Source organism: Tupaia chinensis, unplaced genomic scaffold, assembly GCF_000334495.1.
Source record: "Tupaia chinensis unplaced genomic scaffold, TupChi_1.0 Scaffold000423_1, whole genome shotgun sequence".
In the NCBI taxonomy this organism is placed as follows: Eukaryota; Metazoa; Chordata; class Mammalia; order Scandentia; family Tupaiidae; genus Tupaia; species Tupaia belangeri.
In genome coordinates this window covers 1,442,977-1,467,211 of record NW_006159928.1, presented here as the reverse complement: position 1 = coordinate 1,467,211, position 24,235 = coordinate 1,442,977, and the positions used below count along the sequence as shown (strand labels likewise).

Sequence of the window (24,235 nt, the reverse complement as noted above, 5' to 3'; positions counted from 1 at the left end):
TCAGGTGCTTTGTTTTGTTTTGTTTTTATTATTGATAGCCTATCTTTGCTTTTAGAGTAGGAATTTTGAGTTCTTATTCCTGGGTGCAGTACACAATAGCCTCATTTACAATTTGTGCCGTCATCCCATAGCCCTTCCCTCATCTCTCTGTCTACTATTCCATTCACATCTTCTTTTTTTAAGTTTATTTATTTTTATTCATGGTAGAGAGCATACACATGCCTGAAAGAAAGAGAGGGAGAGAGAAAGCACTCCTCAATAGGACTTGGACACACCACAATTCTTTTTCTTCCAGTTTTTTATCCTGTTGGGATCCTGGGCATGCAGCACGAGCTCAGCATGGAACTGATAGGATTGCGATGCAAACCCTCATCAGCCATGTGGGATCCTGCTGCTTCTGTACAGTGCCTAACCACTGAACATGGGGCCAGCTCTGCAGTCGTTTATTTAACTTACTTTGTAGTTTGATCTTTTCTGTTATCTCAGGTACTTCTGTGAATCTCAGGTTGTACATGTATATATGTCTTTTTTTAATGCTTTTTATGTCTTTTTTTTTTTACTAGTCCAGTTTTTTTTTTTTTTTTAATATATAGAGATTTTTGCTGTAGGGTGCGTGTGCTCCCTGGAGAGACAGAGAGAGAGACAGAAAGACAGAAAGTGAAAACTCAACCCCCATTGGGGGATGGCTTTGCTGCAATCTCTCCTTCTCCATTCTCCTCTTGGGATTTTGGGCACATATCCACATGCGCCTGGCATGAGTTTAAACCCACTTGAGTCTAGGACTAGAACCATGGTCAACTACCTAGTAGTCCTGCAACATAACCATTGCACCATCTGCTAGTTCCTTAAATTTTTGTTTTTAATTGCTGGAGGGCCTGTTTGTTTTCTAGGGGAAGGTAAAGTGACAGAAAGAGGGAGAAAACATTCCCCAACGGGCATGGTCCAAATCCCTTCTCTTCCACTTCTCTGTCCCGTTAGGATTTTGATCATGTTTGTACACATGCCCAGCATATTTTTCAAGCCATCACGGCCAGGACTCCAACCTTTTAAGCACATGGGATATTTAGCTCCTTTAACTACTAGGCTATGGGATTGGGCCTATGTTCTAGATTTTGCTTAATCCAGACAATTTTTGGGATTTCTATCATAGTCTTTTCTTGGTAATGCTGATTTTTGGTTCTGTTCTGTAATATTTTTCCTTTTCAACTCTGACAATCTTTCTAATTCTTTAAAAATATTGACCATTGTACTTTACTTCTTCTTGCTACTTATTATATCATCTTTTTTCTTTGTCGTTAACTGCAATTTTTTCCTTCCATTTCTACAGTTTATGTTTGTTGATCCCCTGTGATCACATATATTCATATAAAACATATGAGAGATATTTTTACTTAACCTGAGCATCCTTTCTTGTGTTACCCAAGCTGGTTTTATTCCTGCATTGCTGTGGTGTAGCTGGGTTGCTGCCCTGTCATCCACTCAGCCACCCTTCCTGAGGGGTGGGTTGCAGAGCTACAGACCAAGCGCAGGTCTCCATATTCCCGATTCAGTGATATTTCCATGACACCACACCAACTCAGCATGGCAACTCAAGCCATTTTCTCTTACTTATTGTCAGCCCCAGTCCATTTATGACTACTGGACTTTCTTTAAAATGTCAACAAGTGGTTGGAGTAGCTCCGCTCTGATAGTACAGCCAGAAAACCATAAAAATTGTCTGGATTGCTTGTATTGCTAGGTCAGGATGACCCAGGCCATGCAAAGCCACTCTCAACCATGTTCGTCACGTATACACTTAAAAATTCTATCAAAAACTGACTTCATTTTGGAAACACAGTTCAGTCACATTGTACAGAATATTGAACATTGTGACTAAGCTTTTTCTTATGACCTTAAGGAAGTCAACCTCTGTGTATCCCTTTTAAATGATCTGTAAATACTTGTGGTTGCTTAAATTAAGTATACAACATGACTTATTTTTGTAAAATTCTTTCAGATCCTCTATCATTTATTAAGAATCCCTTATACTAAAGCAAGGGTATAATGTTTTCTAGAGAACATCTTTAGTATCATGAATAAGTCATTGTTGCTTACTACATTGTTTTCTAAAGACTTTAAATTAATGCATATGGATCCCCAGTGGAGCCAAAGGACTACTTTGTTTAAAACTTTCATCAAGAATGGAATAGTATGAGTCAGGATAAAAGTTGTGTTGTGTTCATTTATGATTAGTAAATTTTACTTTTTTGGTAGTGTGTGTGTGTGTGTGTGTGTGTGTGTGTGTGTATGCACGCACGTGCATGCAGTGTTTTAGACAGTGACCTGCTATGTCATGACTTTCCTGCCTCAGTCTCCTGGGTAGCTATGACAGCAGGCATGCACTCCTGTGCTCTTTTTAGGGCAGACCAGGAATAGCAAATTTTAGTTTGAAATTCTACATTTGGTATATTAGTTTTTTGGGTTTTGTTTTGTTTTGTCATAGAGCATGTGAGCTTGCCACAAACATAGAGAAATAGAGAGAGGAAAAGCAAGAACTCACCCACCCCCCACCCTCAGAGCAGATGGCCATGCCATAATCCATTCTTACCCATTTCCTCCTGGAAGTTTGGGCATGCACGCACATACTCCTGCCATGACTTTTAAGCCACTGGGTCTGGGACTTAAACCATGGTTGGCCATGTGTGAGTCCAGTTCCTTTACGACCATGCCACCTGCTGACCCCTTGGCAAATTCATTTTTTTTTCAGCACTTTAGGCTATAAGCTTTATATATGTTATTTTGGAAATATCTAAAGCTTAAAAAACTTTTCTGAGGTCAGTATTTCTGATTTAAAGAGCATAAATAGGTATTATTATTAAACTATGTGGAATAAAATGTATCTAAGGGAACTAATTAATCTTTCTAACATTCTGTAGTAACAGTGTTTTATTTCTGAGGCTGAAACAATTCCTTTGATTTTCACTGCAAGAAAGCAAGCCACCAGGTCAAGGACTTGAACTGTGGTTGGCCATGGGGAAATCAGCACCTTCACCACCATGCCACCTGCTGGCATCAGTGTCACTTGTTTTAAGGTGGAGAATCTTACAGAGGCTTAGATCTTGGGTACCAGCTGACTAAATATCTAAATTACCAGTTTCTACCTGGATAAGAGGGGAGTGATAACCAGATTACTTTTAGAATAAGTGAGACAAGGAGACTGCGTAAAGAAAGCCTGAAGCACCAGCTCCTCCCTGTATGAAGCAACTTCCTTCTTCCTGTGTCCTTCCTACAGATGCTTTGTAGCTCTCCTGGTCTGGCACTTCCTCTTAATCGAAAACATAAGAAAAGTACTTCTCTTTCTTTTTGGTGGGAGAGAAGCCCAGTTCTTGCCCAAGGCATCTTAACTCTGCCACATTATACTATGGTAGGCACTAGTTCAGGCTTCCTTTGTCTTCCTCAGTTTGTCACAAGTCGAATTATGCTGTCCTGTCCCCAGACAAAACTACATTTTCCTTTTTAGAGCAGGAATTTAATATAAGGGCATGATACTTTTCTCCTGAGGAATTAGTCTCCTTCCTGTTTTCATATTTTGATGGGAAGATAGTAGAAGCATTCTAAGGGATCTTGGTGACAGTAAGACATGGAAATAGTTATTCTAGGAGAATTGCAGAATAGTATAAGGGATTATAACTATAGGTCATTGGAAAAGTCATGACATATTTTTCTGTGCAAAATCTTCTTAATCCAATAGTTAAGAAGAACTTAATAAAGTAGATATTCTGGTGACTTTTGATTTTATAATGGCCATTTGATACTACCATAATCTATAAGTTGCATTTGAAATTCTACATGATATTTAACAGGAAGGAAAATGTCCTTTAACTTAACAAATATTTACATTATAACATCTTGTGATTGTCTGGCAATTCATTGTTGAAAACTACAAGTGTTCAATTTAAGTCTTCAAGATTGAGATTGGATTTTTATCCATCTTCTAATAGGGTTGCAAACATTACAATCCATGATAAAAAATTGTCTACTCATTTTAGTTCTAGCTGTGATATGTGTTGGTACTGTTTTGGGCCTCAATAAATCTTTTTCGGAGATTGCATGATAATGGCAGTAATGATATCTGACACTTATACAGTGTTCTAAGTGCTTTATATAAACTTTATATAAAATCTCTATGAAGGAAGTACCATTTTTGTCCACATGAGAAACTGAAGCATATGTAAGTTAAAGCTCATGTAAGAATGGCAGCATGAGAATCCAACCCGGGAGCTCTGGGTCCACTCTGCATTTTTATAAAACACTTTCTGTATATATTTTATTTATTTACTTATTTATTTAATTCCATTTGTTATTATTATTTTTTAATTTAACCAGAGAAAGAGAGAGAAAGGGAAAGCGAGAAAGCAAGCTTCTAGATCCAGGACTTGAACTGTGGTCAGCCATATAGGAATTCAGCACCCTCATCCACCATGCCACCTGCCAGTCCCCAACAATGCATTTTTAACCACTTTCTTGTAATGCTTCAAAGCAACAAAAATTAAATTTACTCTATTAGCAGGTCTCATACTTTCTGTGTGCTGGATAGTATCCTATCTTTAGAGTATGTGGTAACAAACAAGATGGGCATACTCCTTGCCCTTCAGAAAGTTGTAGTCTGGGGAAAGATATGGAATTTGTTAGTTGAGGGGATTATGTGCATGGATTCCTCAGTTTGATGGACACTCAGAAGCTCAGAGTGGGATGTGCAATGATACCTCTGAGATGTATAAGTTAACCTTTCTCTCAATCACGAGTCCTAATTATGCAGACACTCATAGACAAGCACTCCATTTCAAGGCAACTCTAATTATTAAAGAATTCCTCCCATTAATAAAAATAGAGAGCTGGGGAACCAGCAGTTAGCGTAATGGCTATGTCGCTGGACTCCCACTTAGTCGACTGCGGTTCGTGTCCTGGACCCGGAGGCTTAAAACTCACGCCGGGCGCGTGTGCGTGCGTGCCCAAGATCCCGAGAGGAGAATGGAGGAGAAGGGATTGTGGCGTGACCATCCCCCCTGGGGGGTGATTTCTCGCTTTCTGTCTCTATGTCTCTCTCTGTCTGGCAAGCGCATGCGCCCTACAGTGAAAATCTCTCAAAAAAAAAAATAGAGAGCTAGAAGATAATGTCAGTATTTTAGGACACTAACTAGCAAACATTTAAACTTCAGTGTCACCTCCTCCATATTTTCTTTATGGAGAGAATTATGAGTTTTCACTTGGTAGGAATTTTCAGCTCTATTTAATTTATGTGACTGCAACTTGTGCCACAATTTAGTAAAATACTGCTAGTTACATTGAGAATTTCCCAACTTGTAGATGGTCAAGGATTTTTCTAAGAAGGTACTGTTTATTTCCATGGGATTTAGATTTTTGAGGAGTTCCAATTTTGGATGGTGAAACCAAATTGTATTTTCGGAGGTAAACAATTCATGTCTACACTAGGTGGCAGTAGATAAAAGAGAATAAAACGTTTGCCAGTGAGCCTAAGATTGATAGGAAAATGAGTCAACCTCTGGTTTCATTATCTGCCTTAACTCTAGACTCAGAACTAACAGGAGGCTGTGTTTGTTTTCTGCTTTGTGGAACAGCCAGAAGGGAACAAAGGTGGCTAGTTTGATAGTTCTCATTCCCACCCTGCACAAATTTATCCCATCTTTACTGAAACATGGCGATTACTGTAACATGTATACCTCTCTTCTATCACAATTGACTTGATAGTTACAAGATATTATTAACTCTTTTCAAAACTACAGCATTAGTGCTTTAAAAACCATTCCATTCCTTTTACCACTGACCCAGCTTTCATCATTACAGTCTGGATCACAGCAGTACTATTCTCATGGTCATCCTAAATTTATTCTTGGTATGCTTCTTGTCTCTGGCAAGGTGAAATTTATTTATTTATTTATTTATTTTTGGAGAGGTTTTTGCTGTAGGAAACATGCGCTCACCAGAAAGACAGAAAGAGACAAGGAGACAGAAAGCAAGAAATCACCCCCCCCCAGGGGGGATGGTCACGCCACAATCCCTTCTCCACCATTCTCCTCTCAGGATCTTGGGCACGCATGCACTCACACCTCGCATGAGTTTAAGCCACCAGATCTGGGACTCAAACTGTGGTCGACTACATGGGAATCCAGTGACATAGCCATTATGCCAACTCCTGGTCCCAGGTGGATTTTTTTTAAAGCGCTAAATATTAGCCTCTAATTTTCTATGCCTTCCCAAATGCCATCATTCTTAGTCCTTTGATTAATGCCCTATTAATTGCCTCTTCTTTTTGACTATCATGTGAGTGTCCTGTTGCTATCCTGAGGAACACTCTTTAGCTCATCTCTGTCTCTCTGGATTTTTGTTTGTTTGTTTTTTTTAACCTTTTTTTAAAGGAGCTATCTCATGCTGTTTCCTCCTAGCAGCCTTTCTCTCTATTTGAATACTCAGTCAGCAGTCTCTCCTTTGAGGTTCTTTCTTCAGTACACTTAGCGTTCATTCCATTCCTTTGATATAAAGTTCTGCTTCTCATTGCCCTTTGTGCACTTCTTTGTATTCGTAGTGTTTGGATTTTATTACTATTATCATTTTTGTTCTTTCTGAATTCTCAAGTAACCTTCCCCAGAGGTAGTCACTACTCTAAGTAATTATTCCCTTTCTTTTCCTTTGTAATTTTACTATATATGTTTGAATCTATAATTATTGTTTGATTTTTAAATGGTTTATAGGGTCATACTTAATATATTCCTGTAACTTGCTTTCATATTTAACATTAAAATCCTGAGATTTATACATATGAATTAAAATTAATACATTCACAAGTTACAAAAGTTGTGTTTCATTCATTTTCACTGCTGTTTTTTTTTTTTTGGAGAGGTTTTTGCTATAGGGTGCATGTGCTAACCAGACAGACAGAGACAGACAGAGAGAGACAGAGAGACAGAAAGCAAGAAATCACCCCCCAGGGGGGATGGCCACGCCGCAATCCCTTCTCCTCCATACTCCTCTCGGGATTTTGGGCACGCACACACATGCGCCTGGCATAAGTTTTAAGCCACCAAGTCCGAGACACGAACCGCGGTCAACTCCATGGGAGTCCAGTGACATAGTCATTACACTAACTGCTGGTCCCCTGCTGTATTGTATTCTAATGAATTTGCTACAGTAGTAATTTCTATAATTTGTGCACCTATTTTGCTACTGGTAGACATCTGTAGTATTTCCAGGTTTGTGGGTTTTGCCCATTACAAACAGTGCTACCATAAACAAATGTTGGCATCACTGAGCTTTCTAGTTTTTGCAATCTCATAGGTGTTAAATGGTATTTTGCTTTCATTTTCACTTTGTCCATTACTAATGTTTCTGAACATCTCCTTATATGATTAACAGTTAGGTTTTCACTTCTGTACATGTTTCTCTCACAGTTGCTGTCTTCTTCACATTGATTTATAGATTTTTCTCTTATGTATTAGAAATGTTAACTTTTTTCCATTTTAAATTTGATAATACCTCCTTCTGTTCCATTATTGGATTATTAACTTTGCAGTGTCCATTGAATTTTGATGTAATCAGATACATTAATTTTTCCCCCTTATGGCTTTGCTTTTGCAGCTTTTATTTAAGATGTCTTTCTCAGCCTCTTTACAAAGATTTTTTTTATACACTTACCTCTGTTAACTTTATAGTTGTAATTAGTTGCCAGAGGGTATATGCATACCTGAGGTAGAGAGAGAGAGAGAGAGAGAGAGAGAGAGAGAGAGATGGAGCACGGTCACACCTCAATCCCCTCCATTTCTCCACCTGATTGGGATCTGGGGCATGCATGCGTGCATGGCCAGTGTGGTTTTCAAGCTGCCAAGGCTAGGATCCTAACCACAGTCAGCCATGTGGGATCCAGCTTCTTAACCACTAGGTGGTCCTGACTTTACTGTTTTAACATAACAATTAGGTTTCTTTTTTTTTTTTATAATTATTTTATTTAACTTCATTTATTTACTTAACTAGAGAGGGACAGAGTGAGAGAGAAAGAGAGAGGGAAAGTGAGAAAGCAAGCCACCAGGTCTGGGACTCGAACCACAGTCAGCCATGTGGGAGTCCAATGCCCTTAACCACCACGCCACATGCTGGCCTCAACATTTAGGTTTCTAAGTTAGACGCCATTCACTTCTATATGTAGTGTTAGGCAGGGATCCATATAATAAGCCAGCTTTCTCTACTCCATATCATCCTTCCTCTGTTGATTTGTGGTGCTATTTTTTCCCTCTATTTTTTATACATACACGCTCTGCTTCTGAGCTCTTCATGGTATAGCTTTCTATTTATTTGAGTCTTCTTTAATAACATAACATTTTTTAAACAAGGTTTTACATCTTGTATGTTTATTCTGATGTATTTAAAATTTTTATTTTAAATTATTATGTTTTAAAATACCGTATTTTACATTATAATACTTTAAAATTATTATAATTATATTTTATTACATTTTCAAGTATTATAAATGGCCTCTTTTTGAAATTTACATTTTTTTAACTGTGGCTGGAATGCAAAAAATACAATTTATTGTTAGTTCTGGTCACTTAGCAGTAAATTCCTTTGAGATTTCTCCACAGATAATCATATTATATATGAAAGATAACTTTATTTCTTCCTTTCTAATTCTTATATCTTAACACCGTTTATTTCCTTTTCTTCTTTGAATGAACTGGCTAGGATATTTTTCTGCATCTTTTGAGGTGGGTCATTTTATTTTATTTTTAATATCCCTTTATAGGTGAATATAAGTACATTGATTTTCTAATGTAAAAAACAACCTTATATTCCTAGGATAAATTCAACTTTGTCTTAGTGATCTTTTCTTCTACATAGGTAGATCTGTTAGGCTAATACTTTCCTTTATATTGTTGCTTCTATGTTAATGAATATACCAATATATTTTAATTTTAGCATTTATTAGGAAGCACCCTCTACATTTTGACAAATAATATCCAGAGACTTATGGTATAAAAATCTTACGTTAACTTTTTTTTATGTATATACACAGATTAATCCAAAGCTTGAGGTAATCGATTTGCAGATCTCTACTCCCCCTGTTGTGGACATTCTTTCTTTTGATTCTACCACAGTAAGTTTTTTTGACATTAAAATAGTATTTAATTGTTTAGTACAAGCTACTCTCCTTAAAAACCGTGGTGGGCTATAAAATGTGGGCTAATAGATACCCTAACGTTTTAGCATAAAAAGAACCTCGTATTATTTACAGTCCAGTGTACCTAAATAGCCTCAAGAGGGAGCAGCTCCCATTTCCTGAAGAGCTTTACTTTGTAGGAACCCTGAGCTCAATCTAAGGTGGCACTTAGGTGACATATTGCTGTCACAGAGTAGACCATGTTCCCTACTTTGTTATTTGTCTTTCAGAGCTGCTAAACTTACTTCTAGTCTTCTCACTAAAAGCTGTAAGAGCAATCATTTCTTGATTTCTTTTGGATTATCCAGAAGTTAAGAAGTATTTCTAAAACTTGCAATTTTATTTATAAAAAATAGAGATATATATATTATTTACTGTGTGTATCGGAATATTTAGAAATTCAGACTTACAACGTTTCAGTTTATGAAGCTGCTTAATCTTTTCAAATCATTGGTTTGGGGTTAAGCTAGTGAGGTCCATTTAGATAGTCTTTACAGTCTGGAATATAGCCACTTGCCTCTAGGCAAAGTTTAAAGATTTCCTTTTATTAGTATATTTTAAGACATAGATGTTTATAAAGCATTTAGGATTTTTATAAAGACCCTCCCTACAGGGTATTTCTTTAAAATTTCAATGCATACTTCTTTTTTTTTTTTTTTTGGAGAGAAAGAGATTTTTGCTATAAGGGCCCATATGCTCCCCAGAAGAGAGACAGGGAGACAAAGCGAGAAATCAACCACCTCCCCCCCTGGGGGGATGGCCACATCACATTCCTTCTCCTTCTCCTCCATTCTCCTGTCAGGATTTCGGGCATGCATGCTTACACATTCACTGTGAGTTTGAAGCCACTGACTGGGTCCAGGACTCAAACTGCAGTTGGCCACATGGGAGTTCTGTGATGTACCCACTATGCCATCTGCTGGTCGCTCAATGCATACATCGTTTAGTTTACTGATAGGTAATTGGTTAAAAAACTAAAAGTGAAATTACTTCTGTAACTGTTTGCCTTCCCATTTATGTAGTGCCGATTTGTAATATATAGTCTCTTCCATACATTAACTATTTTTATTTTGCTTCTGCACAACAAATCATACATAGTTGTAAAGATTTTTTTCTGCTTTGGCATAAATATTGGATTGAATATTTTTGGTGTAGATTGAAATTTTTGCATATTCTTATAATATCCCAGGGGAAATTTTAAAGTAAAAAAAAGCCGTGTTTAAAGGTAGTTTTTATTTTTCTTAGTGTGGTTACTGTTACTTTTTGGATATTATTGTAGACTAGAAGAAAATGTCCTTAGAAATTTAATCAAGATGAGATATTAAAAAAAAAAAAATTCTCCAAGTCTTAATCTGTCTAGGCCCGCAGGTGGCATGGTGGTTAAGGAGCTGGACTCCTTTATGACTGACCATAGTGCAAGTCCTGGACTTGACAGCTTGAAACTCACTCTGGAAACGTGTGTGTGGATGCCCAAAATTCAGGAGGAGAGTGAAGGAGAATGGATCAAAGCATGGCCATTACCCCAGAGGGTGATTTCTCACTTTCTCTTTTATTTTTATCTCTCTCTGGCGAGTACACACACCCTGTGGCAAATATCCTCTAAAGAAAACTTAATTTGTCTTATATTTTAGTAGATTAAAAGCAGTTTTGTTAAGGTTTCAGAAAATAGTTGGCTTCTGATCCTGTTTTGCTCAATTTAGTATTATATTCAGGATGCTTTGGAGACCTATATGTAATAATATCTTATCTAAGCTCTGATGTCTTTTTGCTACAGAGAAGAAATTAAGGCATACAGTGTAATCCTTGGTATCCTTATGGTTTATACTGGAGTTTCCAATGCCAGGCAGGAAATCTGATACAATTTGGGGGAATCAAAATAAGACGTTGCCAATCTGCAATTTTTGTTTTGTTTTGTTTTGGCTAGTGGGTGCATGTGCTCACCAGTGAGAAGGAGGGAGAAATGAAAACACACCTCATTGGGAATGATCACCATGATCCCTTCTCCTCCATCTCCCTTTCCTTTCAGGATATTTTGGGCATGTACTCACATGTACTGACATGTTTCAGAAACACTAGATCCAGAACTTGAACTGCTGAGCCATGTGAGATCCAGCACCTTAGCCACCAGGCCTCAAAGCAGGCCCCCATTCTGTATTTCTAAAGCTATGTTTGATTGTTTGTTTGTTTTTAAATGGTGTAAAGAGAAACTCTGTGTCATATAGACTTAATTTTAAAATATGAAGTTTTCAAGTTCCCTAATCTTTTTTCTGATTATATTGTCACTTGTTATGTACTAATTTCCTAAAGAATTTTTTTTTTCAGTTCAAGATTTCACTTGAGTCTTTAATGTTTTCACTTATTTAGTTGTAACTAGGCCAGGATTCTGTCATGAGAATTGTGCTAGGGCATTTAGCATTAGCATTGACATGTGATGTGGCTACATGGGATGTTCCAAACCCCTCCTCTTCCACCACATCCCCTAAAAGGCAAGCAGGACAAGAATTTCCATATCCTTATACAAGGTTTTCCTTTAAATAAAATTTATTTTAAAATACTTTATGATTATTAAAAATTTTGTTATTTTTCAGCGAATTGTTATAGTCTTACATTTCAATATATCTCATTATTATTTGTTCTACAAATGAACAAAATGGAGTTGATAATCCTGCAGTTGTTCCTTTGTGAAAATACTGGACTTCTGACATAGCTGACACAGTGTTCTCATCTTCATCCTGGCAACCACACAGCATATGAGCAAAACATGCATGCCTTCCTTAGAATTAAGGACAGTATTTCAGGTCATATTTGTTATTTATGTTAAGCTGAGAACTCACAATTACATTGTAGGAAAATCCAAAAGTCTACAGTCTTTCGTTGCTTCATCAGTCAAAACATTTAAAGACATACTGTATGAAGCCATTACATGAGATGCTGGGGAGGTGTAGACAGAAATAATCAAAAAATAAATGTCAGTTTCTATATAGTAGAGCTTACATGTAGGTGATTATCAATGAAAAGTTGTTTGAGCACTCAGAAAAGATCATTAATGGGCTGGAGGAAATTAGAGGGCTTTTCTAAAAGAAACTTTTAACCAGAGATGAGTAAATCTTTTTTTTTTTTCCATTATTTATTTCGTGAGAGGAAAACAGAAAGAGAAAGAGGTAAGCACCTCCAACAAAGTCTTCATTGCCACAATCCCGTCTCTGGGCTCAGCCAGCCAGAATCATGGGCACCCACTTGGCATGCACATAGAGACCTCAGGATGTAAAACTGGGACCTTTGATGGATGGCATTTTGTTGGGGGCATCCCAGGTGGAGAAAGAAGGTATTAGTAAATGCCTCAGAGCAATTGATGAAACATGCCACAGTAATAAAAGTGTAGCAGACTAATTTAGGGTCTTTAAGTTGCCTAGTTCAACGGAAGGGAGGTATGGTAGAATCCAGGGTGGATGCCCACTCACAGAAATGTGTCTCTCAATATTTACTGAATAACTGTTTTGAGCCATTCACCGTTTGTGGCTTTAGAGAAAGTGAAAGAAACAAAAATGCATGTCCTAAGGAAGCCTACGTTCTACATTCTAGTCAGACAGGCAATTCACAGGTTAATAAAGTATAGTACATAGTGTTGTGGACTGAGAAAATGCAAAGGTGAAAGCGGCACTGAAGGCAGGTGGGGAGAGGATAGGAAGAGGGCTGGGACTTTAGGTAGAAGAGCCAGAACAAGAGTCATGTGACAGATGACATTAGAGTAAAGGACTTAAGGAATGAAAGGAGCAAGTCCATGGGTACCTGGGAAAGTCACCCCAGGTAAGTAGGAACAGTGGTAGAAATCCAGGTCGCGAGTGACAGCAGACTTGCGAGAACTTTCTGCAGAGGAGGAGCGTGGTCTGAGTTATGTCTTAATGTCTTAATGGGTTCAGCCTGGCGTGAACAGGCTAGGTGGTGATAGGGGAACAAGGATTCTAATTAGGAAGCTAATGAAATAATCAGACAGGAGGCAGTAGTGGCCTGACTCAGGGTGGTAGCAGAGGAGGTGGTGATAAGCCACTGGATTCTGGATGTATTTTGAAGGCAGAGCCAAGAGGATTTCCTGACAGATTGGATGTCAGCTGTGGGATTCCCTGTCTCCTTTCCCTAGGGACTGTAAGGTGTAGCCCAGAGTAATCTCAGGATAGCTGAGAATATCTCCTGGCTCAGCATCGTTTTGGCAAACGGGCTGATAAGTGAAAAAGAATCGTGGTTTTCCTGTCTTCTGTTCTAGGATCTGGAAAGCAATCCGTTGAATCAGTGCAAGAAGAACCCTTCTGTTTCTGAAACTTTGGGAAGCACCCTCTTCCTTCCTAAATATCATTTAGATGTGTGTTTTTTGGCCAAGGGCATTGACTTCTCTTTTGGAAAGATTGTTTATCAAACTGGTTTTAGAAAGAACAAGGTCACACACTTTCATGGAGATTGTCATACGGTATACCTGGAAAATATTAATATATTGACGAAATACATGGACAAAGTAACCGTGCAGATACAGAGAGAATAATTTCTGTGGATGTTGTGGCAACAGTTCATCCTGGTTACTAGACAACATTGCGTAACTACTTCAGAGTTATTTCAGTTCCTAACTGCTTATGTAAGCAAAGATTTGGAAAGACTTATTTGAAAGGACACAGTGTATGCAAACTTACAAATGTCTTCAACTAAAACGTATAACTTTGTAAGTGTAAAATGGTCATAGTCATCTGGGAAAATTGATGAATATCATGTTACATGAACCCCGTTGCCCTGCTGCTTTGTATACTAACTTCCCTAGATTTACATAGAAGCATTCTTTAAATTGGGCATAGGTAAGGTTCTATTTAAAATTTTTAAATATTGCAACAGCTTATAAGGCGGAATTTGATTTGTATGTTTTGTGCGTCTGACCAGGTGTGGTTTAACTTCATGGCTGCTTACTAAGCCATAGGACACCGACATTTTCATGGTATCTTTAAAGTATTGGCTCAGTGCCCTGTTCTGAGGGTTTGAAAGGACATGGATTTGTAGGATCCACATCTATGGACTCACTAACTGATGCTTACCTCAGTTTATCCCCCTTTCATTAAGAAACTTTTAGTCTTAAGTTCAAAGTGTATATGTCAAGTGATTTTATTTTTAATCCCATAACTCAAAAAATTAAATGTTAAACTCTAAGATGCTCAATTTTAGTTGGAAAGGAGGGATTCTTACATTTGAGAAATAATTTTAGACTATTTCTCCTTTGAAATTGAAAGAAGTAAAATCATTTATTAAAGACATTTTTAAAATAGGACATGTGCAGTAGTTAACAGAAATAAATCAGAAAAAAATATAACAGCTTTACAGTTCCCATGCCATTTAACAATAGGAAACGCATTTATGTATTTCCAGATACAATTTCTAAAATAGAAATAGGAGAAAAAATACTAGAAATAGGAGAGAGACTATTTCCAAGTTAGTTGGGTTCTTGATTTCAAAGTACATCATGACCCATATGTTATAAAAACTGACAGTTGTGAATGTGATGGCTGACCTTTTTTAAAATGGTGCTTTGCGATTATAATTTTTAAAAAAGCAACTAAACGTCTTAGTCAGTTAAAAGAACATGGCACTCTTGTAATGAGAGAGATCTGGGTAGCTATAAAGTTTACTAAGTTAGTGGCACTGTTAAAAAAAAAGATTAATAGTGTAGGTCAGGCTTTCCCTCCATAAATAAAATATACTTTTAAATAAAGATCTTAATCACTAAGTTTAAGTGCTTAAAATAGACTGAACATTTTACTTATTTGAAGTTTCTTTCCCTTTAAGTTTCAGAATCACAGGGAATGAAAACTTAATGAATTTATCAAAAAATGTAAACTAATTAAATTTATTTTTAAACATAGTCCTAAATAGTTTTTTATGCAGTGAAACTGGTCCTTAGCCTTGTTGACCAAAACGATTTAAAACTTAAACTTTCCTATTTGAAATGTGTTGTAAAAAAAATAAAGAACCCCTACAAAAGGATTTTATGAAACATACTATTTGGGAGCCCAACACAGTAGATGCTAAAAAGAATTTCCTTTAGAAAATTAGCACATTTGTGGGAACTGCAGGTGTCGAAATTTCAGGTATTATTTCTGCCCTCTGACTTCCTGAGGCACCGTATTTCTGCACGGCGACTGCTGAGCACTGCAGTAACAGCCACTGCCTGGGCCTGGGAATCTCAATCGCAGCCCGGGTTCCCACAGCTGAGACTGAGGCATGCTGAAAATGCCCCACAGCCCTCAGCCCACACATCCAGTAACAACTGGTTCCTTCCTCTTCCTGTGGAAGAGCAACATCCTCTGAGATGAGAAGAAATGCACCCTGAGGAATGCCAGAACAGCAGTGAGCTCTCCACACCGGAAATGACTCTGTAGCACTCTGAAAAGAGCTTGTCTCCTGGACTGTCAGCCCAGAAAGAGCTTCCTGCCGACCTGGAGGATGGCTTGCTTCTCAGCTAAATGCCATGTGTGGCGCTGGCCAAGTGTCATGGCAAACAGGGAACTAAGCCTTCAGCTGTTGTGTGCATCTATACCCATCTGCTTTTCAGTTATTTGGTGCTGCTTTGATAGTAAAGCTAGTTAACTTTGCTTTTTTTCTTTATTTAGCCACTTGAGAGTTAATCATTTGGTGGAGGGTGGTCAGCTAGTCTGTTAAAGGAATTGTTTCAGTTTGTTCTTGGTGCTTTATGAAGTCAAGTTATGTGAAATATATTAGTACTTCAGAGACATTGAAAACCTGAGGTTAGAGCTAGCAGTCGAGGCCTGGTGCTGTATTTCCCTAGTGCTTTCTGTCTTTCCATTTCCCTGCTTGTGCAGGGGCGATCAGGCCCAGCACTCCCAGTGAGACATGGGTTCTTGCTTCATGATCAGAAAGAATTAGAGAAGCAGGCACAGAGAGTGAGTTTAGCAAAGTGGGGAGTTTATTGATGGAGAGGGAAGGGAAAACAACTCCCAAGCAGAAGGGAGGGGGTCTCAGAAAATGGGTTGTGGAGGAGGAACTGGGGCAAGGGGTTTTCATTTGGGTCAGAGGGGCCTTGTTCAGGCTTGTTCTAGGTTGGGCTCACACGTGCACTCCCTTCAAGTTGGGGAGGGGCACTTGCTAGATGGATCCAGTTCTTCTAATTCTGGAGTGGGTATGAAGGTCAGGAGATTCTTTGTCTAGAGGCTTTGGGCCATAAGAAGTATTATCTTATCCTGTTCCCCAGGAGGAATGTGGCGGGGCCTGGATAAAAGCCTTCGTTTTAGGTCTAGGTCATGCTGCCTAATTTCCTAAAGAATTTTTTTTTTCAGTTCAAGATTTCACTTGAGTCTTTAATGTTTTCACTTATTTAGTTGTAACTAGGCCAGGATTCTGTCATGAGAATTGTGCTAGGGCATTTAGCATTAGCATTGACATGTGATGTGGCTACATGGGATGTTCCAAACCCCTCCTCTTCCACCACATCCCCTAAAAGGCAAGCAGGACAAGAATTTCCATATCCTTATACAAGGTTTTCCTTTAAATAAAATTTATTTTAAAATACTTTATGATTATTAAAAATTTTGTTATTTTTCAGCGAATTGTTATAGTCTTACATTTCAATATATCTCATTATTATTTGTTCTACAAATGAACAAAATGGAGTTGATAATCCTGCAGTTGTTCCTTTGTGAAAATACTGGACTTCTGACATAGCTGACACAGTGTTCTCATCTTCATCCTGGCAACCACACAGCATATGAGCAAAACATGCATGCCTTCCTTAGAATTAAGGACAGTATTTCAGGTCATATTTGTTATTTATGTTAAGCTGAGAACTCACAATTACATTGTAGGAAAATCCAAAAGTCTACAGTCTTTCGTTGCTTCATCAGTCAAAACATTTAAAGACATACTGTATGAAGCCATTACATGAGATGCTGGGGAGGTGTAGACAGAAATAATCAAAAAATAAATGTCAGTTTCTATATAGTAGAGCTTACATGTAGGTGATTATCAATGAAAAGTTGTTTGAGCACTCAGAAAAGATCATTAATGGGCTGGAGGAAATTAGAGGGCTTTTCTAAAAGAAACTTTTAACCAGAGATGAGTAAATCTTTTTTTTTTTTCCATTATTTATTTCGTGAGAGGAAAACAGAAAGAGAAAGAGGTAAGCACCTCCAACAAAGTCTTCATTGCCACAATCCCGTCTCTGGGCTCAGCCAGCCAGAATCATGGGCACCCACTTGGCATGCACATAGAGACCTCAGGATGTAAAACTGGGACCTTTGATGGATGGCATTTTGTTGGGGGCATCCCAGGTGGAGAAAGAAGGTATTAGTAAATGCCTCAGAGCAATTGATGAAACATGCCACAGTAATAAAAGTGTAGCAGACTAATTTAGGGTCTTTAAGTTGCCTAGTTCAACGGAAGGGAGGTATGGTAGAATCCAGGGTGGATGCCCACTCACAGAAATGTGTCTCTCAATATTTACTGAATAACTGTTTTGAGCCATTCACCGTTTGTGGCTTTAGAGAAAGTGAAAGAAACAAAAATGCATGTCCTAAGGAAGCCTACGTTCTACATTCTAGTCAGACAGGCAATTCACAGGTTAATAAAGTATAGTACATAGTGTTGTGGACTGAGAAAATGCAAAGGTGAAAGCGGCACTGAAGGCAGGTGGGGAGAGGATAGGAAGAGGGCTGGGACTTTAGGTAGAAGAGCCAGAACAAGAGTCATGTGACAGATGACATTAGAGTAAAGGACTTAAGGAATGAAAGGAGCAAGTCCATGGGTACCTGGGAAAGTCACCCCAGGTAAGTAGGAACAGTGGTAGAAATCCAGGTCGCGAGTGACAGCAGACTTGCGAGAACTTTCTGCAGAGGAGGAGCGTGGTCTGAGTTATGTCTTAATGTCTTAATGGGTTCAGCCTGGCGTGAACAGGCTAGGGGGGGATAGGGGAACAAGGATTCTAATTAGGAAGCTAATGAAATAATCAGACAGGAGGCAGTAGTGGCCTGACTCAGGGTGGTAGCAGAGGAGGTGGTGATAAGCCACTGGATTCTGGATGTATTTTGAAGGCAGAGCCAAGAGGATTTCCTGACAGATTGGATGTCAGCTGTGGGATTCCCTGTCTCCTTTCCCTAGGGACTGTAAGGTGTAGCCCAGAGTAATCTCAGGATAGCTGAGAATATCTCCTGGCTCAGCATCGTTTTGGCAAACGGGCTGATAAGTGAAAAAGAATCGTGGTTTTCCTGTCTTCTGTTCTAGGATCTGGAAAGCAATCCGTTGAATCAGTGCAAGAAGAACCCTTCTGTTTCTGAAACTTTGGGAAGCACCCTCTTCCTTCCTAAATATCATTTAGATGTGTGTTTTTTGGCCAAGGGCATTGACTTCTCTTTTGGAAAGATTGTTTATCAAACTGGTTTTAGAAAGAACAAGGTCACACACTTTCATGGAGATTGTCATACGGTATACCTGGAAAATATTAATATATTGACGAAATACATGGACAAAGTAACCGTGCAGATACAGAGAGAATAATTTCTGTGGATGTTGTGGCAACAGTTCATCCTGGTTACTAGACAACATTGCGTAACTACTTCAGAGTTATTTCAGTTCCTAACTGCTTATGTAAGCAAAGATTTGGAAAGACTTATTTGAAAGGACACAGTGTATGCAAACTTACAAATGTCTTCAACTAAAACGTATAACTTTGTAAGTGTAAAATGGTCATAGTCATCTGGGAAAATTGATGAATATCATGTTACATGAACCCCGTTGCCCTGCTGCTTTGTATACTAACTTCCCTAGATTTACATAGAAGCATTCTTTAAATTGGGCATAGGTAAGGTTCTATTTAAAATTTTTAAATATTGCAACAGCTTATAAGGCGGAATTTGATTTGTATGTTTTGTGCGTCTGACCAGGTGTGGTTTAACTTCATGGCTGCTTACTAAGCCATAGGACACCGACATTTTCATGGTATCTTTAAAGTATTGGCTCAGTGCCCTGTTCTGAGGGTTTGAAAGGACATGGATTTGTAGGATCCACATCTATGGACTCACTAACTGATGCTTACCTCAGTTTATCCCCCTTTCATTAAGAAACTTTTAGTCTTAAGTTCAAAGTGTATATGTCAAGTGATTTTATTTTTAATCCCATAACTCAAAAAATTAAATGTTAAACTCTAAGATGCTCAATTTTAGTTGGAAAGGAGGGATTCTTACATTTGAGAAATAATTTTAGACTATTTCTCCTTTGAAATTGAAAGAAGTAAAATCATTTATTAAAGACATTTTTAAAATAGGACATGTGCAGTAGTTAACAGAAATAAATCAGAAAAAAATATAACAGCTTTACAGTTCCCATGCCATTTAACAATAGGAAACGCATTTATGTATTTCCAGATACAATTTCTAAAATAGAAATAGGAGAAAAAATACTAGAAATAGGAGAGAGACTATTTCCAAGTTAGTTGGGTTCTTGATTTCAAAGTACATCATGACCCATATGTTATAAAAACTGACAGTTGTGAATGTGATGGCTGACCTTTTTTAAAATGGTGCTTTGCGATTATAATTTTTAAAAAAGCAACTAAACGTCTTAGTCAGTTAAAAGAACATGGCACTCTTGTAATGAGAGAGATCTGGGTAGCTATAAAGTTTACTAAGTTAGTGGCACTGTTAAAAAAAAAGATTAATAGTGTAGGTCAGGCTTTCCCTCCATAAATAAAATATACTTTTAAATAAAGATCTTAATCACTAAGTTTAAGTGCTTAAAATAGACTGAACATTTTACTTATTTGAAGTTTCTTTCCCTTTAAGTTTCAGAATCACAGGGAATGAAAACTTAATGAATTTATCAAAAAATGTAAACTAATTAAATTTATTTTTAAACATAGTCCTAAATAGTTTTTTATGCAGTGAAACTGGTCCTTAGCCTTGTTGACCAAAACGATTTAAAACTTAAACTTTCCTATTTGAAATGTGTTGTAAAAAAAATAAAGAACCCCTACAAAAGGATTTTATGAAACATACTATTTGGGAGCCCAACACAGTAGATGCTAAAAAGAATTTCCTTTAGAAAATTAGCACATTTGTGGGAACTGCAGGTGTCGAAATTTCAGGTATTATTTCTGCCCTCTGACTTCCTGAGGCACCGTATTTCTGCACGGCGACTGCTGAGCACTGCAGTAACAGCCACTGCCTGGGCCTGGGAATCTCAATCGCAGCCCGGGTTCCCACAGCTGAGACTGAGGCATGCTGAAAATGCCCCACAGCCCTCAGCCCACACATCCAGTAACAACTGGTTCCTTCCTCTTCCTGTGGAAGAGCAACATCCTCTGAGATGAGAAGAAATGCACCCTGAGGAATGCCAGAACAGCAGTGAGCTCTCCACACCGGAAATGACTCAGTAGCACTCTGAAAAGAGCTTGTCTCCTGGACTGTCAGCCCAGAAAGAGCTTCCTGCCGACCTGGAGGATGGCTTGCTTCTCAGCTAAATGCCATGTGTGGCGCTGGCCAAGTGTCATGGCAAACAGGGAACTAAGCCTTCAGCTGTTGTGTGCATCTATACCCATCTGCTTTTCAGTTATTTGGTGCTGCTTTGATAGTAAAGCTAGTTAACTTTGCTTTTTTTCTTTATTTAGCCACTTGAGAGTTAATCATTTGGTGGAGGGTGGTCAGCTAGTCTGTTAAAGGAATTGTTTCAGTTTGTTCTTGGTGCTTTATGAAGTCAAGTTATGTGAAATATATTAGTACTTCAGAGACATTGAAAACCTGAGGTTAGAGCTAGCAGTCGAGGCCTGGTGCTGTATTTCCCTAGTGCTTTCTGTCTTTCCATTTCCCTGCTTGTGCGGCAGGGATGCAGGGGCGATCAGGCCCAGCACTCCCAGTGAGACATGGGTTCTTGCTTCATGATCAGAAAGAATTAGAGAAGCAGGCACAGAGAGTGAGTTTAGCAAAGTGCAGGGGCGATCAGGCCCAGCACTCCCAGTGAGACATGGGTTCTTGCTTCATGATCAGAAAGAATTAGAGAAGCAGGCACAGAGAGTGAGTTTAGCAAAGTGGGGAGTTTATTGATGGAGAGGGAAGGGAAAACAACTCCCAAGCAGAAGGGAGGGGGTCTCAGAAAATGGGTTGTGGAGGAGGAACTGGGGCAAGGGGTTTTCATTTGGGTCAGAGGGGCCTTGTTCAGGCTTGTTCTAGGTTGGGCTCACACGTGCACTCCCTTCAAGTTGGGGAGGGGCACTTGCTAGATGGATCCAGTTCTTCTAATTCTGGAGTGGGTATGAAGGTCAGGAGATTCTTTGTCTAGAGGCTTTGGGCCATAAGAAGTATTATCTTATCCTGTTCCCCAGGAGGAATGTGGCGGGGCCTGGATAAAAGCCTTCGTTTTAGGTCTAGGTCATGCTGCCTAGGTCAATCACTGAGTCGCCCCTGCAAGAGGTCTCTGAGCAAACAGCTGAGCTGCATTGCCTCCGTCTTAAGTAGCCGTTTTGTGATTCCATTTTGGTCCTATACCCTAACTATATTTTTAGAGTCTCTGTCTCCCACCTCACTTGTACTATCTGAGACAGTCAGGCATCAATAGGAGATACCATACAGGGTACACTGTCACATCCTTGAGTGTAAATAAAACTGTGTTGCTTTCAATCAGTTAACCAACCCCTATCACTTAGAATCAAATTGCTTAAATTGACTTTTATGATTGAACACTGTTTTAGTGTAATTTGATTTCCTGTTCTTTCCCCCTAAGTCCTACAGTATTTTGTTCTTCTTTTGATCGGGATATAATGATGGCCATTACAAAGCTCCGTTTTTGTATCATACATACTTTTTAAACTGCTTTCTCAATCACCTCTAAATTTTGGTGGGTTTTGGTGTTTATAGCAGCTGAATTCTTTTACTTTTCATGTGTTTGTTTGTATTATTTTGCGGAAGCACAGAAGAGTTACTTGTTTGTTTTAAGTTGAAGGGGAGATGGAGAAGGAATGCCAGGCATTTCCTTTTCCTTTACAGAATGTCTTTTTAATGAACATTCCTCTTCCCTTCTTATGAACAAACTATCCAGCTCAGTGAGGGGCCTCAAAGTGTCTAGTTTCTAATCATCCAAGCTCTTTCCTTTGTTCCCCAGCCTGACTGAAGTAGTTGTTTCCTGCATTTACTGTTCCTTCTTACTTCAGAGCTCCCTTTTAGCCTTTATAGACTTCCAAACCTGCCTAACCAGTTCCCTTTATTAAATTCCCTCTGTTAGAATAACTGTTTTGGTTTTGGTTTTCCTGCAGGACCCTGAATGACACATAGTAAATCCTTCTAAAAAGATGTTAAGAGGTATAACACAAAGACTTCTTTCTATCCAAGGATACTTACTCCTATGGATTATACCAATGTGGAGTTTCCTGATTTTGATATTCATACTATGGTTATGTGGCGATGTGGTTATGTATGAGAATGTTTGTAGAACAATTAAATCAGGACAATTGGCATACCCATCATTTCAACCATTTGTAACATTACATACCATAGGTTATTAAATACATCTTCTATACTATATTTTGTAACATTTTATAGATACTGTTTCTTCTCCTTATCTGCAGTTTTGCTTCTTTTAATCAGCGGCTTTCTATCCCTTCCCCCATCCTTCTGGCATTTGGTGGTCTACATCTTTCTACTTCTGTGAAATCATTTTCTCCAATTCCTATATATGTGGGAGAATAGGTGATATTTTTTTTCCCACTGTACCTGGCTTATTTCAAGTAGCATCATGTCCTCTAGGCCTGCCTATTTAACCTCAAATAACTGGATTTCATGCTTTTGTGAAAATATCTTTCTTTTTTTTAGTTGGCTATTGGATGCATTCACTTGCTGGAGATATCAGAGTGAAGGAAAGTGAGAAATCAATCCCTGGGGGATAGTCATGCTGCAGTTCCCTCTCCTCCATTCTCCTTTCAGAAATTTGGACATGTGCATAATCCAACCAGCATGTTTCTCAAGTTGTCAGGTCTGGGACTCGAACTGCAAAGTCAGCCATGTGGAATTCAGCTGCCTTAACCACCACACAACCTGGCTAGCCAAAAAAATTCCATCCTTTCTAATGGCTGCATAGTATTCCAGGGCGTTTGTATGTGTGTACCACATCTTATTTATCTATTTGTCTGTTGGTGGACACTTTGATTTGCTTCCATACCTTGGCTATTATAAATAATGTTGCAATAAATCTTGGGGTGCAGATATCTTTATGCCATACTAATTTAATTTCCTTTGAACATATGCCTAGTAGTGGGATTGCTGGAACATTTGGCAGTCCTGTTTTAAGTTCCCTGAGGAATTTCTGTACTATTTTTCATGTGGCTATACTAATTTACATTCTCACTGGTGGTGTAAAAGAGTGCTCCATTCTCTGCATCCTCTCCAGGATTTGTTTTTTATTTGTTTTGTTTTGTTTTGATACTAATCGTTCTAACTAGAATTAGGTGATTTCTCATCATGGTTTTGATTTGGATTTCCCTAATGGTTAGTGATGCTAAGCACTGTTTTTGTTCCTTCATTTGTTTGTTTGTTCTGTATGTTTGTTGGGCATTTGTGTGTCTTCTTTTGAGAACTCTGGGTTATTTGCCCGTTTTAAAAATTGAATCATGTCTTATGGTTGTGCTTTTGTTTTTTTCATTGCTGAGTTGTTTTAGTTTCTTGTTCTTTGATCTTGTTTGTTCTTGATTCATAACCTTAATTATTGCAGCTTTAGGATATTTCTTTCTGTTATTTATTTATTTATTTATTTATGCCATAGGGCATATTCACTTCCTGGAGAGAGACAGATAAAGACAGAAAAGGGAAAGTAAGAAATCCCTCCCCCTTCCCACCTCCCCCAGAGATGGCCATGCTGCAATCCCTTCTCCTCCACTTTCCTCTCAGGACTTTGGGCACACATGCACATGTACCCGGCATGATTTTTCAAGCTGCAGGTCCAGGACTTGCTTGGTCAGCTACGTGGAAGTCCACTGCCTTAACCAACACACCACCTGTTAGCCTCTAT

At 38.5% G+C, this 24,235-nt stretch overlaps 1 protein-coding gene across 4 annotated transcripts in view; it reads left to right on the top strand.

The window, feature by feature from the left end:
- POC1B (POC1 centriolar protein B) overlaps nt 1-24,235 on the top strand; it is a 118,588-nt gene that overhangs the window by 61,547 nt on the left and 32,806 nt on the right. For all 4 annotated transcript variants that reach the window (XM_027774329.1, XM_006154813.3, XM_027774331.1 and 1 more), the window contains one exon: nt 9,062-9,142. In XM_027774329.1, the coding sequence (XP_027630130.1) occupies nt 9,062-9,142 (81 nt within the window). The remainder of the gene's footprint in view (nt 1-9,061; nt 9,143-24,235) is intronic.